The sequence below is a fragment of the Onychomys torridus genome, chromosome 6, assembly GCF_903995425.1.
Source record: "Onychomys torridus chromosome 6, mOncTor1.1, whole genome shotgun sequence".
NCBI classification, from domain to species: domain Eukaryota; kingdom Metazoa; phylum Chordata; class Mammalia; order Rodentia; family Cricetidae; genus Onychomys; species Onychomys torridus.
The window spans coordinates 70,388,456-70,414,473 of NC_050448.1; the positions used below are offsets into that span (position 1 = coordinate 70,388,456).

A 26,018-nucleotide genomic window follows, 5' to 3' on the forward strand; every position below is an offset into this window, starting at 1 on the left:
ATTCCCAGCAACCACATGGTGGCTCACAGCCATCTGTAATGAGATCTGGCGCCCTCTTCTGTGTACATAATAAATAAATCTAAAAAAAAAAAATAATAGTAATAACCAACAGAAAACAAACCCAACATTTAAAAAAAGAAAAGAAAAGAAAAAAAAAACTTATCAGCAGAAATCAAAGTCATCAGCCTGGTAGCGCAACGGACTTCCTCGAAGACACCGCGGTCTGTCCGGCGGGAGTGTGCAGCAGACGGAAGGTCCGCCAACAAAGACCCGAAGCCAGAAAACCACGCACACGGGGAGCAAGCGCGCCTGGGGGCGGGGCGCCGGCAAGGCTTCCGGTTCACGACCTTTGACGTGAGCCCTGCTCGCCGCGCGGCACGCAGGGCTCCCGGCAGGCCTTGCGCGGCTTTAGGCGGGAACGGCGATCCCGCCGGAAGTCAAGGGGCGCTGCACGTGCCGGCGACGGTTGGCGCGCGTGCGCGCTGCGCCTGTGCTGCCGCGAGGGCCGCCCGCCGCGCCGCTTCTTCCCTGTGGCTGCCGCCTGCGTCTCTGAGGCGTCGCGTAATACCTGTTTGCTTTGGGGTGGGGTCTGGGGAACGTGTGGGCCGCCGTCCCCGCCGCGGGGCCCTCGCCCTCCCCCAGAAGGCTGGCTCGGGCGGCCGGAAGGACGGGGGCCACACGGAAATGGGCCGCCCGGCGTAGTGGGGTTCGGGGTCGACCGACAGGCCCAGGCTGGCCAGAGCCGCACGGAGACCGCGCCTGGGAGTCCAGAGGACGCGGGGCCTGGGGGTGGGGCGGGAGCGGCATCTCTGTGAGTTCGAGGCCAGCCTGGGCTACATAGGCAGCCTCTGTTTCATTCTTGGCTGCCTAGAGTTGGAGTCAGCCTGGGCAACATGAAGGTCTATTTTGTTTGTTTGTTTTGAGACAGGGTTTCTCTGTGTAGCTTGGGTGTCCGTCCTGGGACTCGCTCTGTAGCCCAGGCTGGCCTCGAACTCACAGAGATCCGCCTGCCTCTGCCTCCCGAGTGCGGGGTTGAAGGTGTGTGCGCCACCCCCGCCCGGCCATCTCAAGAATTTTTCAAAACCTGTTTCTGAAAAAAAAAAAAAAAAAAAAAAAATTCTGTTTATTTCTGTTACCTTAAAAACGTCTAAGTCACGTTTTATGGGAGGTGGTAGCATACACATCTGCTCTGACAAGTGTGGACGTCCGAGGACTTGTGGGAATCTGTCTTCTCCTTCCACCATGTTGGTCCTACCAACTCAGAGCATCGGGACAGTGGCAAGTTCCTTTACCAGCTAAGCCTTCTTGTGGCCTCCCTGCTTTGCCGTTTTATAGTTCCAAAGTAGACAATATATACTGAGCCCTGATGAAGGAGTCACCTGATTTGAATTTTTTTATATAAGTATATTTTAAATTATCAGGCAGAATCTGCCCCCCTAAACAAAACAAACAAACAAAAAACCACAGGGTCTCAGGTAGCCTCGTCTGGTCTGCAACTCTCTAACTAGCCAAGGCTAAACTTGAACTCCTGATCTTCTTGCCCCCAGCCTACCAAGTTTTATTCTAGGAATGCACTATAGTACTGGGGCTATACATTGTCTTTTTGTTGAGGGGGGGGGGGCGGGTTTCGAGACAGGGTTTCTCTGTGTAGCTTTGCACCTTTCCTGGATCTTGCTCTGTAGACCAGGCTGGCCTCGAACTCACAGAGATCCACCTGGCTCTGCCTCCCAAGTGCTGGGATTAAAGGCATGAGCCTCGTCATTTTTAAAGGTTCTATTTTAAGTAAAATTCTGAAATTTATTAAGATGAAAACCTCATGTAATAGAGTTTTAGAGATAAAAAATTAAATCTGAAATTAAAATTTGTATTTGTGTTGTGTTACATGGTTGAAGAAAACATTTTATTGGAAGATGGCTACTATGCAGTTGCGGAGGACAGCTTCCATGGTATGATTTCTTATGACTTAGTATGTATTAATTTAGCTGGGTTTCTTCTTTTTCTTTTCTTTCTTTTTTTTTTGGCTTTTTGAGACTGGGTTTCCTTGAGTAGCCCTGGCTATCCTAGGACTCGCTCTGTAGCCCAGGCTGGCCTCGAATTCACAGAGATCTACCTGCTTCTGCCTCCTGAGTGCTGGGATTAAAGGCATGTGCCTCCAGGGCCCACCTTAACTGAGTTTCTTGTTTCTTGAAGCCATAAATATTTTACTGTTTAAAAGAATCAAATATTTGCAGCTTTAATGATATCAGGACACCTTGTACTTTAAGGGAAAAAGGAATGTAGAATTCTTTTGGACATTTGGTATGTTACCATAAACTGTTCGTTCAGTGGCATCTCCTTTTTCCTTGGAGCTCTCACCAGCTGAATGTGACATTTGTAAAGTACAAGTAAGGTTGAGTCCTGTTTGCTTCCGCTCTACCATCTGTGTATGAACCCAGTGCTGGTGTTTTGTTTTAGGGGATTTTTTTTCTTAATGAGTTTAGTCACTGTTCATGAAAAGAGTAAATACTTAGAACTGTGCCAATAATTAGAGGAAATCCTATCTAAGAAAGTGCATTTCTCTGTTATTACTATTTTTTTGTTTTTGTTTTTGTTTTTCAAGACAGGGTTTCTCTGTGTAGCTTTGCTCCTTTCCTGGAACTCACTTGATAGCCCAGGCTGGCCTTGAACTCACAGAGATTCCCCTGACTCTGCCTCCTGAGTGCTGGGATTAAAGGCATGCGCCACCACCGCCCGGCTATTTTTGTTGATATTATTATTATTATTATTATTATTATATTTAAAGATTTATTATGTATACAGTATTCTGCCTGCATGTATGCCTGTGTGCCAGAAGAGGGCACCAGATCTCATTACATATGGTTGTGAGCCATGTGGTTGCTGGGAATTGAACTCAGGACCTTTGGAGGAGCAGCTAGCTAGTGCTCTTATTAACCTCTGAGTCATCTCTCCAGCTCTGCTATTATCATTTTCGACAATATCTCACTATGTAGCCCTGGCCGTCCTGGAACTCTCTATGTAGACCCAGGCTCTGCTCACAGAGATCCACCTGTCTCTGCCTCTTAACTGGGATTGAAAATGGATATGATACCACATCTGGCTCAAATGTATTTCTTTTCTACTTATTTATAATGTACAGTGGTTTGTCTTAATATATGTCTGTGCACTATGTTGGTACAGTGCTAGCAGATCCCCTGGAGCTAATGTTAGACAGTTTTTAGCCACCATGTGGATGCAGGGAATCAAACCAATGCTCTTGACTGCTGAGCCATCTCTCCAGCCCCGAAAGTGCATTTCTTTACATAGTCTATCATACCATCCTTTGGATCCTTGGCTTGAAAAGTTGAATCAAGTCTCAAATAATGCCTCTTCACTTGTATCCTGAGTACTCTAGCTGTGGGCCAGCACTGTTATACCTCTGGATGTAAAATAGATACACCTGGAATTACATAAGCTATAGTGACCATGCTTTGTTAGAGCTGCTTTTAACCTTAGGGGAGCTTTGTTTTCAACAAATGTCGATTAAGATGCTTTAATTTCCCTTGAATTTCAGAGTGCATTGGTATTTCCCAATAAGATCTCTACTGAGCATCAGTCTTTGATGTTTGTAAAGAGGCTCCTAGCAGTTTCAGTATCCTGCATCACCTATTTGAGAGGAATATTTCCAGAACGTGCTTATGGGACAAGATATCTGGATGGTAATTTATAATATTTAAGATTCTCTTTGTTTTTTACTTAGAGTGATTTTTATTTATTTTATGTGGTTGTTTTGCCTGTATGTATGTATATGTACCATGTGTGTACCTGGTGCTCTTGGAGACCAGAAAGGTCATCAGATCCCCTGAAACTAGAGTTACCATGAACTGCCACTTCGGTGCTAGGAATCTAACCTAGGTTGGGTCCTCTGAAACGGCAGACAGTGCTCTTAGTACTGAGCTATTTATTCTGCCACTCCCCACCCCCTTTTTTTTCAGACAGTCTTATTTAGGTAGTCCAGCTGGCCTTGCACTGGTTATATAGCTGAGACTGGCCTCAAACTCTAGGTTCCTACTTCCTCTACCTTCTTCTGAGTGCTGGGATTGTAGGCATGCACCACTACACCCAGTTTATGTGGTGCTTGGGATTCAACCTAGAATTTGCTAATGTGAGGCAAGCACTTACAAACTACTTACCAACTAAATCACAGAAATAGGAGAAGTTTTATCCATTAACTTAAATTCTTAATCATAATGATAGAATTTTATAATGAGTACCAATTATTTCAAAGCTGCCACTAATAATATGCATAAATGAGCCAGGTGGGTGGCAAACACTTGGGTAATCCCAATATTGGACAGGCTAAAGCAGGGGAACTGTTGACTTCAAGACCAGCCTGGGTTATACATAGTGAGACCCTGTCTCAAAAAATAATATACCTATCATTTATAGCTAAAGAAAGTAAATATAATTTAAAATTTACTGTTGAGGCTGACAAAATGGCTTAGCTGTTAAAGACACTTGCCACCTAACCTGATGATCTGATTTGGATCCCCATAACCCACATGGTAGAAGGAGAGAACCAGCTCCCCAAAGTCTCTGACTGCCACACATATGTGTTTTGACACATGTGTACTCATACACATTTGCATGTAACACAAATAAATACAAGTAATTCATTAAACCAACTGTTTATAAGTACTTCTATATTTATTTCATTTTTCATTTAGATCTTTGTGTCAAAATTTTGAAAGAAGATAAAAATTGTCCAGGTTCTTCACAGTTAGTGAAGTGGTAAGTAAAAGAATGCCTAAAGGCAGAAAATTATTACTTATCCTTTTTTGTCGTTTTGTTTTGTTTTGTTTGTTTGTTTGGGTTTTTTTTTTGTTTTGTTTTTTGATCTGAGGATTGAACCCAAGTCCTTATGCTTGCTAGGCAAGCGCTCTACCACTGAGCTAAATCCCCAACCCTTGTTTTGTTTTTTGAGACAGGGTTTCTCTGTGTTACCCTGTCTGTCCTGGAACTAGTTCTGTAGACCAGGCTGGCCTCCAAGTCATAGAGATCCGCCTGCCTCTGCCTCCCAAGTGCTGGGATTAAAGGCATGTGCCATTAAACTTGGCCTCCCCACCATCCCCAGCCCCCTCTGCCCCCCCCATTTTACTTTTTGTTTTTTGTTTTTGTTTTTCCAGACTGGGTTTCTCTGTGTAGCTTTGAGCCTTTCCTGGAACTCACTCTGTAGCCCAGGCTGGCCTCAAACTCACAGAGATCCACCTGGCTCTGCCTCCTGAGTGCTGGGATCAAAGGCGCGTGGAACCACTGCCCGGCAGTATTACTCTTTTAATCATACTTTTTGTACCTTTCAATGTATAACCAGATTTTAGTGACTAACCCCTTTAGCCCTGGGTACCATGCTTTTAGGTCTTTGGATTTATATTAATTTTTTTATTTCATGTTCCATGTAAATAGGATTCATTTTACTATTATAACTCTACAAATAGCTATTTGATATTTTATACTTTTCCTTCTGTCCTCCCATCTTCATATTTATGGTCTGTCTTTCTTTCTTTTTGCTTTTTGTTTTGTTTTGTTTTTCGAGAAAGAGTTTCTCTGTGTAGTCCTGGCTGTCCTGGGACTCATCCTGTATCCCAGGCTGGGCTTGAACTCACAGAAATCCACCTGGCTCTGCCTCCCAAGTGCTGGGATTAAAGGCATGCACCACCACCCGGCTGGTTTTTCTTTTTTGAAGATTAAAAAAAAAAAAGTGTATGTGCCTGAACATATGTATGTGCACCATGTGAGTTCAGAAGCCCAAGAACAGCAAAAGAGAATATATATATAAGACCTTGCAACTGTAGTTACAGGCAGTTGTTAACTGCCTTGTAGGTGCTGGGATCAAAACCCAGGTCTTCTACAAGAGCAGTAAGCACTGTTAACCACTGGGTCATCTCTCCAGCCCCTGTTTCATTATGTTTTATTTTGTTGGGTTTTAATCTAGTTAATAAGAAAAAAATGCGGGCTGGAGAGATGGCTCAGCCATTAAAGGCTAGGCTCACAACCAAAAATATAAGAAAAAATGCTTTAATTTAATCATTAGCTTTATTTTGTAAGGATAAATACAGAGATTTATGAAAACTATTTTCTGAATATGCATTAAATATAAAAGTGAACCTTTGACTTTTTTTAGGATGCTAGGATGCTACGATGCTTTACAGAAGAAATACGTAAGTTTTTGCCATCTCTTCTTCCCTTCCCTATAGCTACAACAGGAGTTATCATGTTGTAAGAGTAATTTAAACTATCTTGATATAGATCAGTCTCAATTACTGAAAAAAACTGAGCATTGGAATAATTTAAAGAATTACTTTTAGCCAGGCGGTGGTGGCGCACAACTTTGATCCCAGCACTTGGGAGGCAAAGGCAGGTGGATCTCTGTGAGTTTGAGGCCATCCTGGGCTACCAAGTGAGTTCCAGGAAAGGCGCCAAAACTACACAGAGAAACCCTATCTCGAAAAACCAAAGAAAAAAAATTTTATTTATTTATATGCATTTGTATGTGTGTGTTCCTGTCTGATTGTTCCCATGAAGGTCAGAAAAGGGTGTTAGATCTCATGGAGATACAGGTGGCTGTGAGCCACCCATTATGGCTGCTGGGAACCAAACTCTGGTCTCGAGAACAGCAAATACTGTTTTGGGGTTTTTTTTGTTGTTGTTGTTGGGGTCTTGCTATGTTGCCCAGGCTGGAGTGCAGTGGCTATTCACAGGCGCGATCCCACTACTGATCAGCATGGGAGTTTTGACCAGCTCTGTTTCCAACCTGGGCCAGTTCACCCCTCCTTAGGCAACCTGGTGGTCCCTTCGTCCCCCACACCGCTCCCAGGAGGTTGCCCTGTTGATGCCAAACTTGGTGCATAGCTCACAACAGCCCAGAACTCCTGGACTCAAGTGATCCTCCTGTCTCAGCCTCCTGAGTAGCTGGGACTACAGGTGTGTGCTATTGTGCCCCGCCAACAAGCACTCTTAACTGCTCTTGACTACTGAACCATCTTTCCAGTCCCACATTTGAATTTTTTTTTATTTTTGCAACAATATCTCACTATATAGTTCTGGTTGGCCTTGAATTTGCTATGTAGATCAGACTGGCCTTGAACTCACAAGAGATCAACCTACCTTTGCCTTCCCACTGCTAGTATTAAAGACATAGGTCACCATGCCTGGCTGCATTTGAATATTTTAAAATCCAGTCTTCAATTCATTTAAACTAATGCAGTTAATACTAAATAAATTTTGCCAAGCTGGGTTTAACAAATTAGCACTCACTTATTAGCATTAATAGCACATATTAACTTACAAAAATGAATTTAAATGTTTTAAAATATTGTATTAGTTTTACATGTATTCTGCAACCATGCTTATACTAGTATTTTAATAATTTGTTCTGGTTTTTTGTTTGTTTGTTTGTTTGTTTGTTTGTTTTTTGCCAGAGCTGAGAATCGAACCCAGGGCCTGGGTTTTGTTTTTGTTTTTGTTTTTGTTTTTTGTTTTTTTGAGACAGAAGAAAACAAAAAGAAAAAAAATGTACATGCACACTCTTACTTCTAGCACTCTGGAGGCAGAAGTAGACAGATGTCTGAGTTCAAGGCCTGTCAGGGATACACTGTGAGACCCTCTCTCACTTATTAATAATAAGTATTGTTACTTACTGCTAGCCATGATGGCACATGCCTACAGACCTAGAACTTGAGGGACAGAGATGAGAGGATCAGTAGTTCAAGGCTGTTTTCTACCATGTAGTTAACATAGCAATATTTACTTCTTTTACTGACTGTTAACCATTGCTCACTTACCAGTGCTCCTATGTGCCAGAATGTATATGGTGTTCCATATTTACTGTCTTAATGGAAAAGTTAAGGACTAGGGATAAAAATTCACCTTCAGAATTCTGCTAGAACTGGACTTCTCTCTCTCTCTCTCTCTCTCTCTATATATATATATATATATATATATATTGCTTAAAATGATACTATGTAAAAGGCTTGTAGTCTATTGTAAAATCTTAATTAAAATTTCACTATTTCGGGGTCATGGTGGTGTATACCTTTAATCCCAGCACCAGGGAGGCAGAGACAGGCAAATCACTGTTTGAGGCCAGCTTGATGTAGACAGTGATTTCCAAAACAGCCAGGGCTACACAGAGAAATCCTGTCTTGAAAAAAGTCCCATAAATTTCACTATTTTCACATACACAATGAGTTCAAATCCAGCCTAGGCTATGTAATGAGTTCAGGCTAGCTCTGGCACAGAGTGAGACCCTGACTCAAAACTTGAAACAAGGGAGGCGGTGGCACACATTATTAATCCCAGCACTCAGGAGGCAGAGGCAGGCAGATCTCTGTGAGTTCAAGGCCAGCCTGGTCTACAGAGCAAAACCTGAAACAAATATAAATTTAACCATTTCAGAATTTGTGCCAACTTAACTTGAACTGCATGGGAACATTTATTTTTGATGTGCTTAGAACTGAATTCAGGGCCTTGTACATGTTAGATAAGTACTCTGCCACTGATCTACAGCCTCAGCACAAGGAAACTTATTTTAAGATTCTAATTAAGAAATATTACTGGGTAGTGGTGGCACAGGCTTTTAATCCCAGCATTCGGGAGGCAGGGGCATGCAGATCTCTGTAAGTTTAAGACCAGTTTGGTCTACAGAGTAAGTTCCAGGACAGCTAAGGCTACACATAGAGACCCTGCCTTGAAAAACAACAAAAAGAAGCAAATTCTTTCCAATAGTGTTAAATGCCATTATAATTTTTAGGAAAGCTATAGGGAATTGGAATAACTTTAATTATTTCTTTTTTGAGTCAGGGTCCCACTCTGTAGCTCCGACAGCCTGGAACTAACTATATAGACCAGGCTGGCCTCAAACTCACAGTGTTCTGCCTTCCTCTGCCTCTTGAGTGCTGGGATTAAAGTGTGTGCTACCATACCTTGTAACTAATTCTATTTTATTAAGTCAGTGAAATAAAATGCTGACATGAATTTTAGCCATTAGAAAGCCAAGTGAAAAGAAATAATTTGGGAGAATAGACATGATATCTTCTACAATGGTTACTTGCTTTTAGAAATACATGTTGAATTCTGGGTGTGCTGGTACTGACCTTTTTTATTTCCAGCACTCAAGGGGCAGAAGCAGGTGGATCTCTTAAGTTCAAGGCTAGCCTGGTCTATATAGCATGTTTCAGGACAGCCATCAAAAAGTGCCACACACACACCCAAACCCCCTCCTCCACCACACACACATGAAAGAAATGTTGAGATAGAACAAAAATTCTTCCTTGGGGATGGTGAAGCACTAAAGAGTAAACTCACAGTCATGTGCAAAATGGTTGCTCTACTGCTAACCTATGCCCCAAACCCCTGAATGAGTGCAAAGAATTTTTATGATCCATCATAAAAACGCATTTTACAGAATACAATTAAGATTTGTTCTCTTGTATTTCAGCTAAGGATGATCATTCTAGCTGTAAGTACTTTTAAATTGTATCTTTTAACACTGTCAAATTTTTCCCTTTATTAAGTGACACTGAAATTGTCAGATGATTTGTGTCACTTTATTCAATCTGCTGATGTATCCAATGGGGAAAAATAAGTTAACTTTTTAAAGATTTATTTTATGTGCATTGATGTTTTGTCTGTATCTATGTCTATGTGAGGGTGCCAGATCCCCTGGAAGTGGAGTTAGAGACAGTTGTGAGCTGTCAAGTGGGTGCTGGGAACTGAACCTGAGAACTCTAGAACAGCCAGCACTCCTAACCACTGAGCCATCTTTTCAGCCCTAGAGAAAAGGAAGTAAACTTCTTATTGGGAGGGTCATTTTGTTTTTTGTTTTGTTTCATTGAACAACTCAATACTATAATGTCCAATTTTATTCTTTCTGAATACTTAGTTTCACTTTACTTAATTGTAATGCATTTTTCCATAGGTATACACCAATCCAGAAGATCCTCGGGTAAGTGTGCTTGAGTTAGAAGTGTTAGAAATGTAATGCTTCTGATATCTAAACACAAATTCTTTTAATAGTTAATGCTTCTTGGGTTTTTGTTTGTTTGTTTTTCTTTGTTTTTTGAGACAGAGTTTCTTTGTGTAGCTCTGGCAGTCCTGGAACTCACTCTGTATACCAGGCTGACCTCAAATTCACAGAGATCCACCTGCCTTTGCCTCCCAAGTGCTGGACTTTAAGGTGTGTACCACAACTGCCTGGCATGCTTTCATATTTTAATCAATATACTTCTATATTTTTTTCATGTTTAAACCTTGTAAAACTTCTGCGGTAAGGCATGGTTTGTATTGTTATATTTTAAGAGATTAATATACTCATTACAAGAGATTTTGTAACTGAGTTTAGCCCATGAATCTAATAAACTATTTGAAATAGCCTATGTTACTTGATTTCTGACTCCATACAGTATTTTTTTGTGGTTGAGACAAGGTCTCCCTATGTAACCTAAGAAGGCCTCAAACTTGCTGAATAGCTGAGGTTATCTTGAACTTCTGATCCTCATACCTCCTGAGTTCTGGGATTTAGAGACTTGTGCTACCAAGCCAGGTTTCCTGTATGGTAGGCAAGCCCTCTACCAATGAACTATAACTTCAGTACCTTCCTCATCTTTATTAAGACAGAGACCTCTTCCTTAGCATAGGCTTGCCTGAAACCCAGTATGAAGCCCACACTGCCCATGAACTCCCAGTGATACTAGTGCCTCCACCTCCTTGGGTTGCAGGCATAGGTGACCACACACAGTTTGGGGAGGTTTGTTTGTATTCATTTTTTTAATTGTTTTATTTGGGTTGAACCTAGGGCCTAGAACGTGGTAGGCAAGCTCTCTACCACAAACCACGCCCCTAGCCTTCAGAAGATCTTGTGTGCTTATTCTATAATAGGCTTACTTTGGGTCTTTATGGGCATTATCCCTCAATTATTCACCATAACCTAATTAGAATTATCATCACCACTTTACAGATTAGGAATGTGTGTTTTGTATATCTGTGGTGCATATACACAAAGGTTGTATGTACATGTTGGGTGTTCTGCTTTATCAGTCTCCTTATTCGTTTGAGATAAGTTCTTTCTCTGAACCAAGAGCTAGGCTGTTGGCCAGCAAGTCCCAGTAAACCTCCTGTCCTGCTTCCTCACAGTGTTAGGATTGCTAGTTCATGCAACCACACTCAGCAGTTTTTACATGGGTTCTGGGAATTAGGAATCTGTTGCTCATACTTGTATACCAAGTTCTTTTATAAGCTGAGCCATTTCTCTGGATTCAAGGTTTCTTACCTAAGTTTGTGTGGCAGAGAAAACAAAATCAAAGTTTGGCCAGGCAGCGGTGGCGTGCGCGCGCACACACGCGCGCGTGCGCGCGCGCGCACACACACACACACACACACACACACACACACACACACACACACACAGGCCTTTGATCCCAGCCACTTGGGAGGCAGAGGCAGGCGGATCTCTGTGAGTTCAAGGCCAGCCTGGTCTACAAAGTGAGCTCCAGGAAAGGTGCAAAGCTACACAGAAAAACTCTGTTTTGAAAAAAAAAAAAGAAAGAAAAGAAAGAGAGAAAGAAGGAAAGAAAAAGACTTAAAACAGCAGCATTTAATATACTAAGAGAATTGATACTATCATGTCTTCTTTTTTCTTTTTTTCTTCTTTTTGGGACAAGGGCTCTCTGTGTAGCTGTGGGTGTACTGGAACTCACAGAGATCCACCTCTACCTCTTGAGTACTGGGGTTCAAGGCAGACACCACCATAGGTGCCTTCTCTTTTTTCCCTTTACTTTTCCCACTTTTTTTTTTTTTTTGATAGTCTTATGTATTCCAGGCTGGCCCCAGACTGATATGTAGCTGAGAATGAACTTTTGATCCACTCAGGTGCAGGGATTACAGAGTTACACAATTATACTGGGTTTATTTGGTTTTTTTCTTCAGAGTGGGTCTTTCTATATAGCCCTGGCTATCTTAGAACTCACAATGTAGACTAGGCTGGCCTCAAACCCACAGAGATCTGCCTTCCTCTGTCTTCCAAGTGCTGAGATTAAAGGCATGTGCCACCATGCCCAGCTTTATTACCATATTTTTATGGTTATGCATTTTTCCATTAGCAAGTAAACTGCCTTACTGTGCACCTGAGTGGTACTTATTAGTTATTGTGTGCTATCAACTTTGTTAAGGGCTCTATAAAATAGCTGTTTGATAATAACATGGAATTATTAATAAGACTCCTTTCTTAGGTAGGGAAATAGAAAGCTTAAATGGTTTGCATGTGGTTATAGTATAGCCAGAGTTTTTTTAAAAAAAAAAAACAAAACTGGGTGTGGTGGCACAGGCCTCATATCTTTGATCCCCACACTCAGGAGGCAGAGGCAGGCAGATCTCTGTGAGTTCAAAGCTAGCCTGGTCTACACAACCACTGCCAGGCCAGTCAGGGCTATATAGTGAGAACCTATCTTTTAAAAAGTTTTTTTTAAATCTGTTTTTACTGGTTGTGGTGGTGCATGGCTGTCATCATAGTATTTAGGAGGTAGAGCCAAGAGAGTTGAAGGTCAATCCTTGGTTACATAGTTCAAGGCAAACCCGGATTCATGACAAAAAATAATAATGTAAATTATAATAAGCAGGGTGCTGGTGTCTCACGCCTTTAATACCAGCACTAGGGAAGCAGAGGCAGACTGATCTGTGTGAGTTCAAGGCCAGCCTGGTCTACAGAGTGAGTTCTAGGACAGGCAGGCCTCTTACACAGAGAAACCCTGTCTTGAAAAACCAAAATAATAATAATAATAATAACAACAACAACAACGAAATAAATCCTATGCTTAGTATCTGTCTTAGTTCCTTTTATAGAGATTTAGTAATTTATAAAGAATAAAAGTTTATTCCATTTATGATTCTGGAGGCTGGGATCTAAGGTTTAGAATTTATTTCTTAGTTGTAGAGTCTGGGAACAAAATATAGTCCAAACAAAATTTAGTAATGACCTTCTTTCTCTGTCTCTGTCTGTCTCTGTCTCTTTCTCTGTCTCTGCCTCTCTCTGTCTCTGTCTCTCTCTCTCTCTCTCTCTCTCTCACACACACACACACACACACACACACACACACACACACGGAAGAGAAAAACATCTTTTTATAAGGAACACACTTGCACAACATTTGACCCACTTCTGTGATAACCAAATTATTTAATTAACTCATGAGGACAGGATCATTTTAACCCAGTGGTTCTCAACCTGTGGGTCAAGACCCCTTTGGAATCAAATGACTTTTCATAGGGGTTGCCTAAGACCATTGGAAAACACAGATATTTATATTATGATTCATAATAGTAGAAAATTTATAGTTATGAAGTAGCAATGAAAATGATTTTATGGTTAGGGGATCACCACAACATGAAGAACTGTACTGAGAAGGTTGAGAACCACTGCCTTAACCTAATTATTTCTTTAAGATCATGTTCCTTTCCCCTGGATAGTCAATTATAATCTAACTGTGTCAACTCAAAGCAGCAACTTTTCTATTTGATTGCCCTGTATAGTGGGTTCATTTAGGCTAATAACAAAAATGCTATCGATTTGATGGGTGTCTACCCAGTGCAGTCTTTTTGCTTTTGTTTAGCACTAGTTGATCAAACTGGCTTCAACTGCTTTTTCTGATAGAAGCAGCATCCTAGATACTGTGCAAAATCGGTGTCAAGCATCTTGACTTCAATTAAAACAGTCAACATTTTTTTGCTTCCAGAAAAAAAAAAAAAATCCCGTTCCTCAAATTATTGCACTGGGGTCATGTATTTCCACTTTTTTTTTTGGAGCTGAGGATCGAACCCAGGGCCTTGCGCTTGCTAGGCAAGCACTCTACCACTGAGCTAAATCCCCAACCCCATGTATTCCCAATACATAAACTTTGCAGGCAGTTCACACCACAGCCCTTACCAACTCTGCTGAGGTGTGGTTCCTTTGCAACTTGCCTGCTGAAGCATTCCTACCATTTAGTATCTATAACAGACATAGTAGTGAGTCAGAGACAGCCTCCCTCCCTCTCTCTCTCTCCAAAACTGAAGTACCAAATCCCATTCCATCAACATTAACTATGAGAATTGAAAACTCCAGTGGACCAATAGGGGTTAACACATTAGAGAAAACTACTGACTGAATGTTTGAAGTCATATGAAAACCATGGCAGTCAGAACTATGCATCACTTACATAACTGCAATGTTTTCTATTTAAGACAATCTCAGAATGTTACCAGTTTAAGTTCAAGTACACCAAAAATGGACCAGTCATGGACTTTATAAGGTATTGTTTTATAGTTTTATTTTTGCATTATCATTTATCATTTTTATTGCTATTTAGCTAGACTCCAAGGTTATTTCTGAAACTTCTCAAACTCCCAGTTAGCAATTTGGCTTTACAAAATAGAGTAGTAGGATGTGAGGTCGATATGGCTGTGACATCTGTCAACTGTTGTTGATCCCCAGGATTAATTTGACTGTTATGGGTGCCTCACTTGGTGCTTCCTTCCTTTATCACCTGTCAGGTGATTCCTTCCCAATGCCTCACACTCAGTCAAAGAGGGCGACCTTCCCTGATAGTGGAGGATTGTTCTTCATTCAGGGTTTATGAGTAGCTGTGATTTTTCTGCTAGAACCCCCAGACAAGTTCTCAAAATGGAACAAAAGTTAGAATGCCACAAGATTATGTGTTATGTACTATTTTAATTACAAAAAAGGGATTTGAGTGGTTAGAAATATAATTAAAATCCATCGTTCATTTCCTTTACACACCATATATAAACTGTATTTGTTATACTTATGTAAAATTTGTATTTAGTTTATAAAATGATGTTAATAATACTAAATTTTTATAATAGTGACATGAAAATATTTTTGTGATAACTTTCAATCTAGTAACAATGTTTTAAAAGAATAATCTCAAATTGTTAAAGTGTGAGATAATATTAGAAGTCATAAGTCTTATGAAAGAAATTTATTTCTGATTCTTTTCTAGCAAAAATCAAAACAATACATCTAGTACAACATCTGCTGACACCAAGAAAGCAAGTATTCTTCTCATTCGGAAGATTTATGTCCTCATGCAAAATCTAGGACCTTTGCCTAATGATGTTTGTCTGACCATGAAACTTTTTTACTATGATGAAGGTACTACTACTTGCAGTATGGCTTGATTTAGTTTTATATTTCAAAAATTGGTTTCTGCTTATAATGTTTTGTCACCTAAATTGTTACAGAGTCTTGGAAATTAGAAAGCTTGCATTTAATATGAGTATTTGAAAATGAAACCCTGGAGGCTGGGGAGACAATTCAGAGGTGAAGAGCACTTGCTGCTCTTACAGAAGACTAGGGTATGGTTCCCAGCACCAATTGTGGTAGGGGACAGAATTGCCTGTAACTCCATGTCCAGGGCAATCCAGTGCCCTCTTCTGGCCTTCTCAGGTACCTGTGGACAAAGACAGGCAGTCACACATACAAAATGAATAAAAATAAAATAAATATTGAAAAACAAAATTGTTGCTGGGTGGTGGCAGCACATATCTTTAATCCCAGCGCTTGGGAGGCAGAGGCAGGTGGATCTCTGGCAAAAGTGGATTTAAAATGCATTTGTTTGGGCTGGAGAGATAGTTCAGTAGTTAACAGCAACCATGTGATGGCTTACAACCCATCTATAGTGGGACCTGATGCCCTCTTCTGGCTTAAAGTCAGTAGAGCACTCATATACATAAGATAAACCTTTTTTTAAAAATGCATTTCTCTAGAATTAGAAACATCTATAGGAAATGCAACTTACTCACAATTAAAGAAATAGAATAGTAAAATGTTACTTTTTATTTACCAGATTGATAAAACTTGTGAACCCGTAATTGAGAAAATATGTGCTCTTAAACGTTCTTGAGTGAATGCATACAGGAGCAAAATTTTCAGAAGACACTTTGTCAGTGTTTTTAAAAATGTTGGCTTTTTGGGGGGTGCTGGAGAGATGGCTCAGTAGCTAAGAGCACCACTTGCTCTTCTAGAGGACCCCGATTCAATTCCCAGCACCCACATGGCAGCTCACAACTGTCTATAACTCTAGTTCCAGGGGATCCAACACCCATGGCAAAACACCAATGCACATAAAGTTAAATAAATTTTTTTTAAATGTTGGTTTTCAACATTGCACTAAAGAGCTGGGCAAGTCAGCCAGGCTACATTCAGTGTGACATTGAGCTGCCACATTCTAAAGTACTAAGTACCAGCCACCCTTGTTTTGTTCTCCTCTCCATTAGTCATGCAGGAACACCTGAGCTTGTTAACCACACAGTGGATTACCATGATGTAGAAGCCAGATGTTTCAGGGAATTATTCTTTTTTTCTGAAGTAGTTGGGTTTATCTGTGGATAGGTGGCTGAACAGTTTGAATGGCCTGTCTATAAAGTTATAGGCAGATTTGCTTTCTCATGTTTGCTGACACTTCCTCTGTGGCCCTATCTTACAAACATCCCCAAATGTTTACCATGGGCTTAAACTGCCAAGTTTGAGACAGGATCCCTTTATGTAGTTCAAGCAGTACTCAAACTCTCTATATAGACCAGACTGGCCTCAAACTCACAGGGATCCTCCTAAGTGCAGAAATTAAAAGCATGCACCACCACCATGCCCAGCACCACCTATGTTCTTACAGACAGCTTTGTAAAGGTTTAGTTGTCTGTGTTTCATTTCTAATCTGGTTGTGTTTTAATTTTAAAATTATTTTATATCATATTTTCATATTTTTCTAGATAACAGAAAAATAAGTATGCAGTATTTCTTTCAGGTATACATAATGAATAAACACTTCATAACTGGGGAAAAAAGGTTTTGGTTTTATGGTACTGGGGCTTGAACTTAAGGTCTTATGCATACTAGGCAAGCATTCTACCATGAAGCCATATCTCTCGCTCCAAAATATAATATTTTAACTTACAAGTGATATACCTAGAAAAATATTTTGAGACTAGCTTGCACAAATATTCAAGATTATGTATTTATAAGAATTTTCATTATAACAGTGGTTAAAATAGGAATGAAGTGTAAACAAATAGAGTATCTTCCTTGGAGACTGGAGTAAGTAAGTTATGTTGCATCTATATAAAAAAATATATATTAGGGTTGGGGATTTAGCTCAGTGGTAGAGCGCTTGCCTACCAAGCACAAGGCCCTGGGTTTGGTCCTCAGCTCCAGAAAAAAAAAAAAAGTTTATGAATGTTAAAATCACAGAGGGCTGCAGCAGTGCTCTTTTTACCGACCAGCCCCTCGCACTTGCAGAGTACTGAAAAAAGAAGAGCGAGGCATGATCCTCCTGAATTTTTTTGTTGTTGTTTTTTGTTTTTTTGTTGTTGTTTCTAGAGACAGGATTTCTCTGTGTAGCTTTGCACCTTTCCTGTGACTCACTTGGTTGCCCAGGCTGGCCTTGAACTCACAGAGATCCACCTGGCTTTGCCTCCTGAGTGCTGGGATCAAAGGCTTGCTCCACCACCGCCCAGCCTCCCTGAATTTTTAAATGATGTTTAAGGATATATAGTTCATAGAAAGTATGCAAACATGAAATATTACTGTTACATGTATAATATTTTCTATGTAAACATAAAGCATTCTTTTTATTATATGCATGATATTTTTTAGAACATAAGGCAACAACAATAACACCTTTTAACAATTACTTGTTGTGTGCCTGTTCAGTTCTGAACATTTTACACTTTACTATTTTATATCCACAGCGACCTCTTATGGGTAGGTATTGTTATTTTCTCCATTTGACAAAGAAAATAAACCAAGAATGATAAATAATTTGCTCACAGCCATGCAGCCAGTCAAGAAAACGAATGTTACCCTTAAAGAATGAGGACTTATATATAGGAGGTGGATCTCTACATTTTTAGCTTAGGTTTTTCTGTCTGAATTTAATCTTGTTGTGTTTCTATATGACTATTTCAGCTTCTTCAGTTTTATAAATGGTACAGTTTATACTTCCTTTTTTGTAGTTACACCCCCAGATTACCAACCTCCAGGTTTTAAGGATGGTGATTGTGAAGGAGTAATATTTGATGGGGACCCTACATACTTAAATGTGGGAGAAGTCCCGACACCTTTTCACACCTTCAGATTAAAAGTGACAACTGAGAAAGAACGAATGGAAAATATTGATTCAACCATATTAACACCAAAACAATCAAAAATACCATTTCGAAAATTCATAATGGACAAAGATGATGTAGAAGATGACAATCATGTAAGTGGAACATAGTTAATTATAAAGTGCAATAGCAGCAAACGTTAACTTTGAGGACTTTGATAGATCTTACTGTTTCTATAAATACTGCAGTAAAATCTTCATTCTGTAGAAGAACTTCATTCTGAGACAGGATCAGATGGCTGGTTACACAGGAGATCAGATTCTGACTGCTAGGCCTGCTCCTTGAGCCCTTTGTCTGCTGCACTATCTCACAGACTTTTCTCTTTAAAAGACAGTGTTCAGGCTAGCTGCTAACTTGCTGTGTAGCTGAGGCTATCCTTGAACTTCTAATCCTCCTGCCTCCACCTCCTAAATGTTGAGATTGCAGATGTGAACCGCCATGCCAGCTAGGAATTTTGTAGCATTCTTTAAAATATTTGAGTCTCAGGATGAGAGATAAAGTTCTTGCTGCACAAGCATAAAGATGTGTATGATCAGTTTCCTAGAACCCATGGAAAAGCTGCAAATCACTGTGCAAATCTGTAACTCTTGCACTGGGGAGGGTAGGGACTAGAAGCAGGATTCTAGGAGTTTGCTGTCCAAAACACTCAGCTCCAGGTTCAGTTAGTGATAGACTGTCTCAAAACACGTAAATTAGGTTAGCATGGTAGTGCACACCTTTAAATCCCAGCACTCAGGAGACAGACATATACAGATCTCTGTGAGTTCGAGGCCAGGCCGGTCTACAAAGCAAGTTCCAGGACAGCCAAGACTTTTACACAGGTGAATTCTGCTTCAAAAATAAATAAATTAATTTAATTTAATAAAAAACAAAGTTGCCTTGTGGTAGTAATTCTAGCATCATTTGTATTTCTAACAAACTTAAGATACTTGTAGTTAACCTTTACATAAAGCAAATGTGTTCATTAATATTCATACCTAATGTTTTCATTTATCCTTAAAATGTATTCAATTTTTCTTCATATTTATATAGAATAATTTTGACATTAAAACTAAAATGGATGAACAGAAAGAAAACTTGGAAGCTTCTGAAATTAAAGGTAAGAATCTAAACAAAAATGTTTATTAACTGCCAATTCAATTTTATACCATTTTAACTTTATTTTTTCTTAACAGAACCAAATTTAGATTATAAGGAAGAAGAAATTATGCAGTTCCAAAAAACCACAAGTCCTTCAATTTCTCATTGTCAGGTATAAATTTGGTAGTTCCATCTGCCTTTCAATTTTTATTTTGTCTTGTTTTACTTTACCTGTTTGTTTGAGACAGATTCTTGGTGCTGGTGGCACACATGCCTTTCTGGAGCTCTCTGAATTCAAGGTCAGCCTGGTCTACAGAGGGAATTCCAGGACAGCCAAGACTGTTACACAGAAAAACCCTGTTTTCAAAAGAGGGGGGAGGGGGAGAAAGAGAAAGAGATAGATCTTACAATGTAGCTCTAGTTAGCCTAGAACTCACTATGTAGGACACACTGGCCCCAAACCTGCAACCATGTTCCTACCTCTGCTTCTTGAGTGCTGGGATTATAAATGTAAACTATCACATCTGGCCTTAAATTATTTTATGTGCATGAATATTTTGCATATATATATATTGTACATCAATGTCTGGTGCCCATGGAGGGTAGATGAGGACATCAGATCCCTTGGGACTAGAGTTACAGCCAGTTGTGAACCACCATGGAGGTGCTAGGATCCCTTGTCTTCTGTAAGAGCAGCCAGTGTTCTTTGCTATTGAGCCATCCAGCCTGTTTTAATTTTTTTTAAAAGATGATTGCTTATATGCTTATTTCATTATTGCTCAGGTTTTCTTATCTTTTGTGTTATAGAATAAAAGTAGGTATTTAGATAAATTACTATATAAAATTATTAAGAAGGTTTTTTAGTATATCATTGTGAATTTATTTAATAATAAACCTTAAGAAGTTTGTAGAGGGCTGGTGAGATGGCTCAGAAGATAAAAGGAATTGCTACCAAAACTGATGACCTCTGATTCCCAGAACCCACGTGATGGAAGGAAAAAAGCCAGTTCCTTCAAGATGTCTTCTGATCTCTAACATGTGTACTATGGTGTACATGCTTCTTTCCCCAATAAATAAATGTAAAATAAAATTAATGTTCATAGATTCTAAGAATTTCAGAGCTAGATAAAATTTTACACATTGTTTGTTGGTTTGTTTGAGGGATTGAGAGATGGTCCTAGTATGTAACCTTAGCTAGCCTGGAACTCACTAGACTAAGCTGGCATCAAATTTATGGCAATCTTCCTTCTGCCTCTTGAGTGTTGTGACTAGAAGGGTGGGCCACGCAAGTCAGTGGTGGCACACACCTTTAATCCCAGCACTCGGGAGGCAGAGGCAGGCAGGTCTCTGTGAGTTTGAGGCCAGCCTGGTCTACAGAGTGAGTTCCAGGACAGACAGGGATACACAGAGACACCCTGACCTGAAAAAAAAAAGAAGTGTGAGCCACTATCCAGCACAAGATACTAAACTTTATATGATTAATATTTTGGATCCCACTTATTATGGTATGCTATATCATTTTGTGAAATATCTTTTCTAGGTTGAACAGTTAGTCAGTAAAACATCTGAACTTGATGTGTCTGAAAGCAAAACAAGAAGTGGGAAAATCTTTCAGAGTAAAATGGTAAATATAATTCCACCTTCATGTGTGAATTTATTTTTCTGTATTTTTGGGTTTTTTTTTTTTTTTTTGGTTTTTTTTTTTTTTTTTTGGTTTTTCCAGACAGGGTTTCTCCGTATAGTTTTGGTGCCTGTCCTGGATCTCTCTCTATAGACCAGGCTGGGCTCGAACTCACAGAGATCCGCCTGGCTATGCCTCCCCAGTGCTTAGATTATAAAGGCCTGTGCTTCTGGGTGCTGATCTCCCACTTCTGGCTATTTTCTAGTGTTTCTCTTTTTAATGATTTTTTAAATTAATTAATTAATTAATTAATTAATTATTATGTATATGGAAGAGGGTGCCAGATATCATAACAGATGGTTGTGAGCCACCATGTGGTTGCTGGGAATTGAACTCAGGACCTCTGGAAGAGCAGCCAGTGCTCTTAACAGCTGAGCCATCTCTCCAGCCCCATATTCTCAAGTATTTCTTAAGTAGCTGTTTATTGTGTGTCACACACACACACACACATATATACACATTTAGAAGGATGGATGGATAGATGAAAGAGAGAGAAATAGAACAATGGCATAAGGTCATTATAGAAGTTTTAATAGCTTACATGGAGGTGCAAAGGAAAGAATAGAAATTTTAACCAAATACATCAGCATGAAGAATCTGAAAAAAGTTTTGAGAAATATTCTAGAATACCAGAAAGTTCCCATGTTCTATTTTGTAAATTGGTTATTTATAAAATTGATTACATTACAAATTAATCTTTTGTAGATATCTTGCCTAAAACAAATATTATTAAGAAAAAATCAGTTTCAGCTTTCATAACTAATTTTACTAAATAGAAGTTTAGATTTTATTTGCTTTTTCAAGACAAGGTATGAGGTCACCCAAACTGGTGTTGAACTCACTGTGTAGCTGAGGATGGCCTTAAATTCTTGCCCCTCCTGTTTCTGCCTTTAGTGCACAGTGACTATAGCTGCATCCTCCATGCCTAGCTCATATTTTATTTTAGACATAAAATACTCTCAAAGATTTAGTTCTATGCTAGAACATAGCTTCCTAACATCTTGCTCAGTGACATCATAATGGCAGTTTGAAATTGGACATTAGGAATATTCACAGCATGGAAATCAACAGATGTCTCAGGATTTCTCCCATAGAGCTAATGTAAAACATCTCCCAGAGTCGCAGTAATTATGCTACCTTGTTTATGTGTCTTTCTTCCCCACATTCTCAGTAGGAAGTTAGTACTAGCCGAAGGCAATATTCAAGCTAGTATACTGATGGAAGCAAGAAACAAAGAAATGTAAGCTGGGTGTGGTGGTACACACTTGTTATCCCAGCCTTTGAGAAGGGGGATGTAGAAGATAGCTGTGAGTTTGAGGCCCTCCTGGGTTACATGGCACATTGCAGGCCAGCATGAGCTACAGGGTAAAACTTTGTGGAGTGGAAGGGCTCCCAGAAATTAGAGATGTCAAGAATTATCACTTCAGCAACACAATTCTTTCTAGCCAGTTTCAGTTTAGGATGACTGTCTTTCCCTAGGATATAAGAAGAGAGGCAGAAGTTGGGCAGTGGTGGTGGCCCTTGTTTTTAATCCCAGCACTTGGGAGGAAGAGACGGATCTCTATGAGTTCAAGGCCAGCCTGGTCTACAGAGTTCTAGGACAGCCAAGGGCTGTTACACAGAGAAACCCTGTCTCAAAAAACCAAAAGAAGGAAGAAATGAAGAAAGTGAGAAAGGAAGGAAGGAAGGTAGGTAGGCAGGCAGGCAGACAGACAAATGGATTTTAGCAGTGTTGAGAATCCAGGGCCTCACATATGCAAGATACTGAGCCATGCCTCCTGCTGAAAGGGCAATTTCAAGCATAAAAAAGATGTATCAAGTATGGTACCAGACACCTATAGTCTCAGCACTCAGGAGGCAGAGACAAGAAGATTGTAAATTTTCAGCCAGCCTGGGCTACATGGCAGATTTGTGTTGACATAGTAAGACACAGTCTCCAGAAATTTTGTGAAAAAATTCTGTTAAATAATGTAAAACAAGAAGTATGTCTTTTTTAAGAAAAGTAAGGTTGACAACAATTTTTTTACTTTCCAACATTTATCTTAATAACTATGCATATGACATTACTCACTATTGTCAAGAAGTAGAAAAAAAGTAATGTCCGTCAACAGATTGGGTAAATAGTTATATATAAACAGAATTATTCCACCATAAAAGGAACAAAACATCTATATACATGCAACAACTAATTGAAAGAAGTCAACCACAGAGGCCACATACCATGATTCTGTTCATATGACAGTCATAAATTGCTCAGAGAAATATTGTCTCAAACAAATTAAAAAAAAAAGTAAGTCAGAATTTGAGGCTGGACAAAATGACATGTCTTTAGTTCCAGTACTAGGGAGGCAGAGGCAGGCAAATTTCTAAGTTTTTAGGATAGCTAGTACTACATAGAAAAACCAATCTACTCTGAAAAACAAACAGAAAAGTCAGAATTTGGAAAGCTATTGAAACAAAGTATTAGGAATGGCAGGAGATTAAAGGATAGGAGACTGATAGCTGAAGATGGGCCGGCCTTCTATAGGGCTTCCAGAGTGATGAAATGTTCTAATACTGACTATAATAGTAAATTCTACTCTGAATACTCTTAAAATTATTGAACTGTACACTTAAAATAGAAAAATCATACAGCATCTGACATGTGGCAGTGCATAGGGTTGAAAAACATTGTTCTTTGAGAAATAATGAAATAGTAATTTTTCTATCTTTGGGAGGTAAATGGAAATCAAGGACAAACTTCTAAAGAAAATCGAAAGAGAAGTCTTCGTCAGCCTGGGAAAACAGTAAGTCTAATGATAGTGTATGGATTGAATAAAATGGCAGATATCTGAATGTCATGACTATAGATTAAGATAACAGATTTAATATTCCTGAACATACTTCAAAGCTCTGATACTCAAAACTTGTTCAAATATCTGAGGCTGATGGGTGTGGTAGATCTTTCCTGTAATCCTAGTTCTTAGGAGACTAAAGAAGGATTACCAACAGTTCAAGTTCAACCTGGCCTACATAGTAAGTTCCAATCCAATTTGAGCTATAGTGTGAGACACTGTCTCAAACAAATGAATAAAATGTTTTCTAAATGTAAGTAGCTCCTGTCCATCCCATGAGCAATTCAGTTATTAAAGAAATTTATAAAATAGAAATCTGTATCTGGAAAAATATAAGTAGAATGATACAGTGACCTAAGAATATTCATGACATTTGGGCTACATAATTGAACAGCGCTTTCCGGAGATCAAAACTAAGAGAAATAACAAAGTTGCCATATCCACATGTTTCTTAAAAATATAGTACCTCAGGAGAAAGGAAACTACTTACCTAAACTCTGTAGTTTTATTTTTGGAAACTTATTTTGCTGAATCAGATAATACATTTGTCCTTTTAAAAAATGTTTATATTTTAACTAAGGTTTGAATAATATTATTAAAATTAGACAATTGAAGGACTGGGATGTTAGGAGTAGAGTCCTTGCTTAGTATTTGTGAGGCATTGAATTTGATTTCCAAGAACACAAAGAATTTAGACACCTGAAGTCTTAAAACTATTTGAAAGGTTTAAAAGAATCTACATTATATCGGTGGCTAATTAATGTTCTTTCGATTTAGAAACAGGTCTATGTAGTCCAGGTTGTCCGACACTGAACTATTACTCCTTCTTCTCCTGAGGGGTGGGCTACAGGCATGCACCACCACACCCAGTTTATGCAGTGATGGGGATAGAACCCAGAGCTTCCTGCATGTTGGGCAAGCATTCTACTGACTGAGCTACATCCCTAACTGGTATTTAAAAACAAAACAAAAAAGATTTTATTACATTTAATTATGCATTTACTCATTCATTCTGCATATGTGGCTAGGCTTGCGTATATGTGTGTTCACTTGCCACAGTACCCATGTGGAGGTCAGAGTACAACTAACTTGCCAGAGTTGGTTTCCTTCTTCTACCACATGGGTCCCAGGGATCAGACTTAGGTCATCATGCTTAGTGGCAAGTACTTTTACCTACTGAGTCATTTCACCCCCCACCCCTACCCCCAGTTAGTGTTCTTTTTTTAAAAAACTTTGTGTGTGTGTGTGTGTGTGTGTGTGTGTGTGTGTGTGTGTGTGTACTTCATTTGAGTATATGACTATACACCACATATATGAAGTACCCATGGAGGCCTGAAGAGGGCTTCAGATCTCCTGGAACTGGAGTGAGCACTAGAAGTCAAACCAGGGTCCTCTAGAAGTGCATCCTATGTTCTTAACCACTGAACCATTTGTCTGTATCCCTTGTCTTAAGGTTTCTGTTGCGGCGATGAAACGCCATAACCAAAAAGCAAGTTGAGGATTAAAGGGTTTATATTGTCTTACACTTAGCATTGTTCACCATCAAAGAAGTCAGGTCAGGATATCAAACAGGGCAGAATCTTTGAGGCAGGAGCTGATGCAGACACCATGGAGAAGTGCTACTTACTAGTTTGCTTCCCCTAACTTGCTCTGCCTGCTTTCTTATAGAACCACCAACCCAGGGATGGCACCCCCACAGTGGGCTGGGCCCTCCCCCATTGACCACTAATTGAGAAAATGCTTTACAGCTGAATCTCATGGAGGCATCAACGGAGGCTCCTTCCTCTCTAATGATTCTATTTGTGTCAAGTTGACACACAAAACCAGCCAATACACCCTGCCAGTCAGTATTTTTAGTACACATAATTTCAGAAGGGAATGAATGGAGCAGGATGAAGTGACATACTCCTGAATTTCTCAGCAGTTGAGAAGATGAATCAGGATGATCATGAATTTGGGGCCAGTTTAGATTTCAGAGTGAGTTCCATGCCCTGGGCTGCCCAGTGAAAAAGAATAACTTGATATCCCACTAAAGATGGTAGGTTTCAGGGCTAGAGGGATGGCTCAGAGGTTCAGAGCACTGACTGCTCTTCCAGAGGTCCTGAGTTCAATTCCCAGCAACCACATGGTGGCTCACAACCATCTGTAATGAGTTCTGACGCCCTCTTCTGTATACATAATAAATAAATCTTTTTAAAAAAAGATGTTAGGTTTCTTTCATTTCTCCATTTTTA

General features: G+C 39.6%; 1 protein-coding gene across 1 annotated transcript in view; it reads left to right on the top strand.

The window, feature by feature from the left end:
- Positions 1-435: 435 nt before the first annotated feature.
- The window catches only part of Hormad1 (HORMA domain containing 1), a 28,418-nt gene continuing 2,835 nt past the window's right edge, over positions 436-26,018 (top strand). Inside the window, exons 1-14 of the mRNA XM_036190909.1 lie at positions 436-561; positions 1,893-1,946; positions 3,551-3,695; positions 4,704-4,767; positions 6,158-6,194; positions 9,473-9,493; positions 9,953-9,979; positions 14,248-14,315; positions 15,027-15,178; positions 18,037-18,284; positions 19,222-19,288; positions 19,365-19,441; positions 20,810-20,893; positions 23,668-23,736. Coding sequence (XP_036046802.1) covers positions 1,911-1,946; positions 3,551-3,695; positions 4,704-4,767; positions 6,158-6,194; positions 9,473-9,493; positions 9,953-9,979; positions 14,248-14,315; positions 15,027-15,178; positions 18,037-18,284; positions 19,222-19,288; positions 19,365-19,441; positions 20,810-20,893; positions 23,668-23,736 — 1,095 coding nt within the window. The 5' untranslated portion in view covers positions 436-561; positions 1,893-1,910. The remainder of the gene's footprint in view (positions 562-1,892; positions 1,947-3,550; positions 3,696-4,703; positions 4,768-6,157; positions 6,195-9,472; positions 9,494-9,952; positions 9,980-14,247; positions 14,316-15,026; positions 15,179-18,036; positions 18,285-19,221; positions 19,289-19,364; positions 19,442-20,809; positions 20,894-23,667; positions 23,737-26,018) is intronic.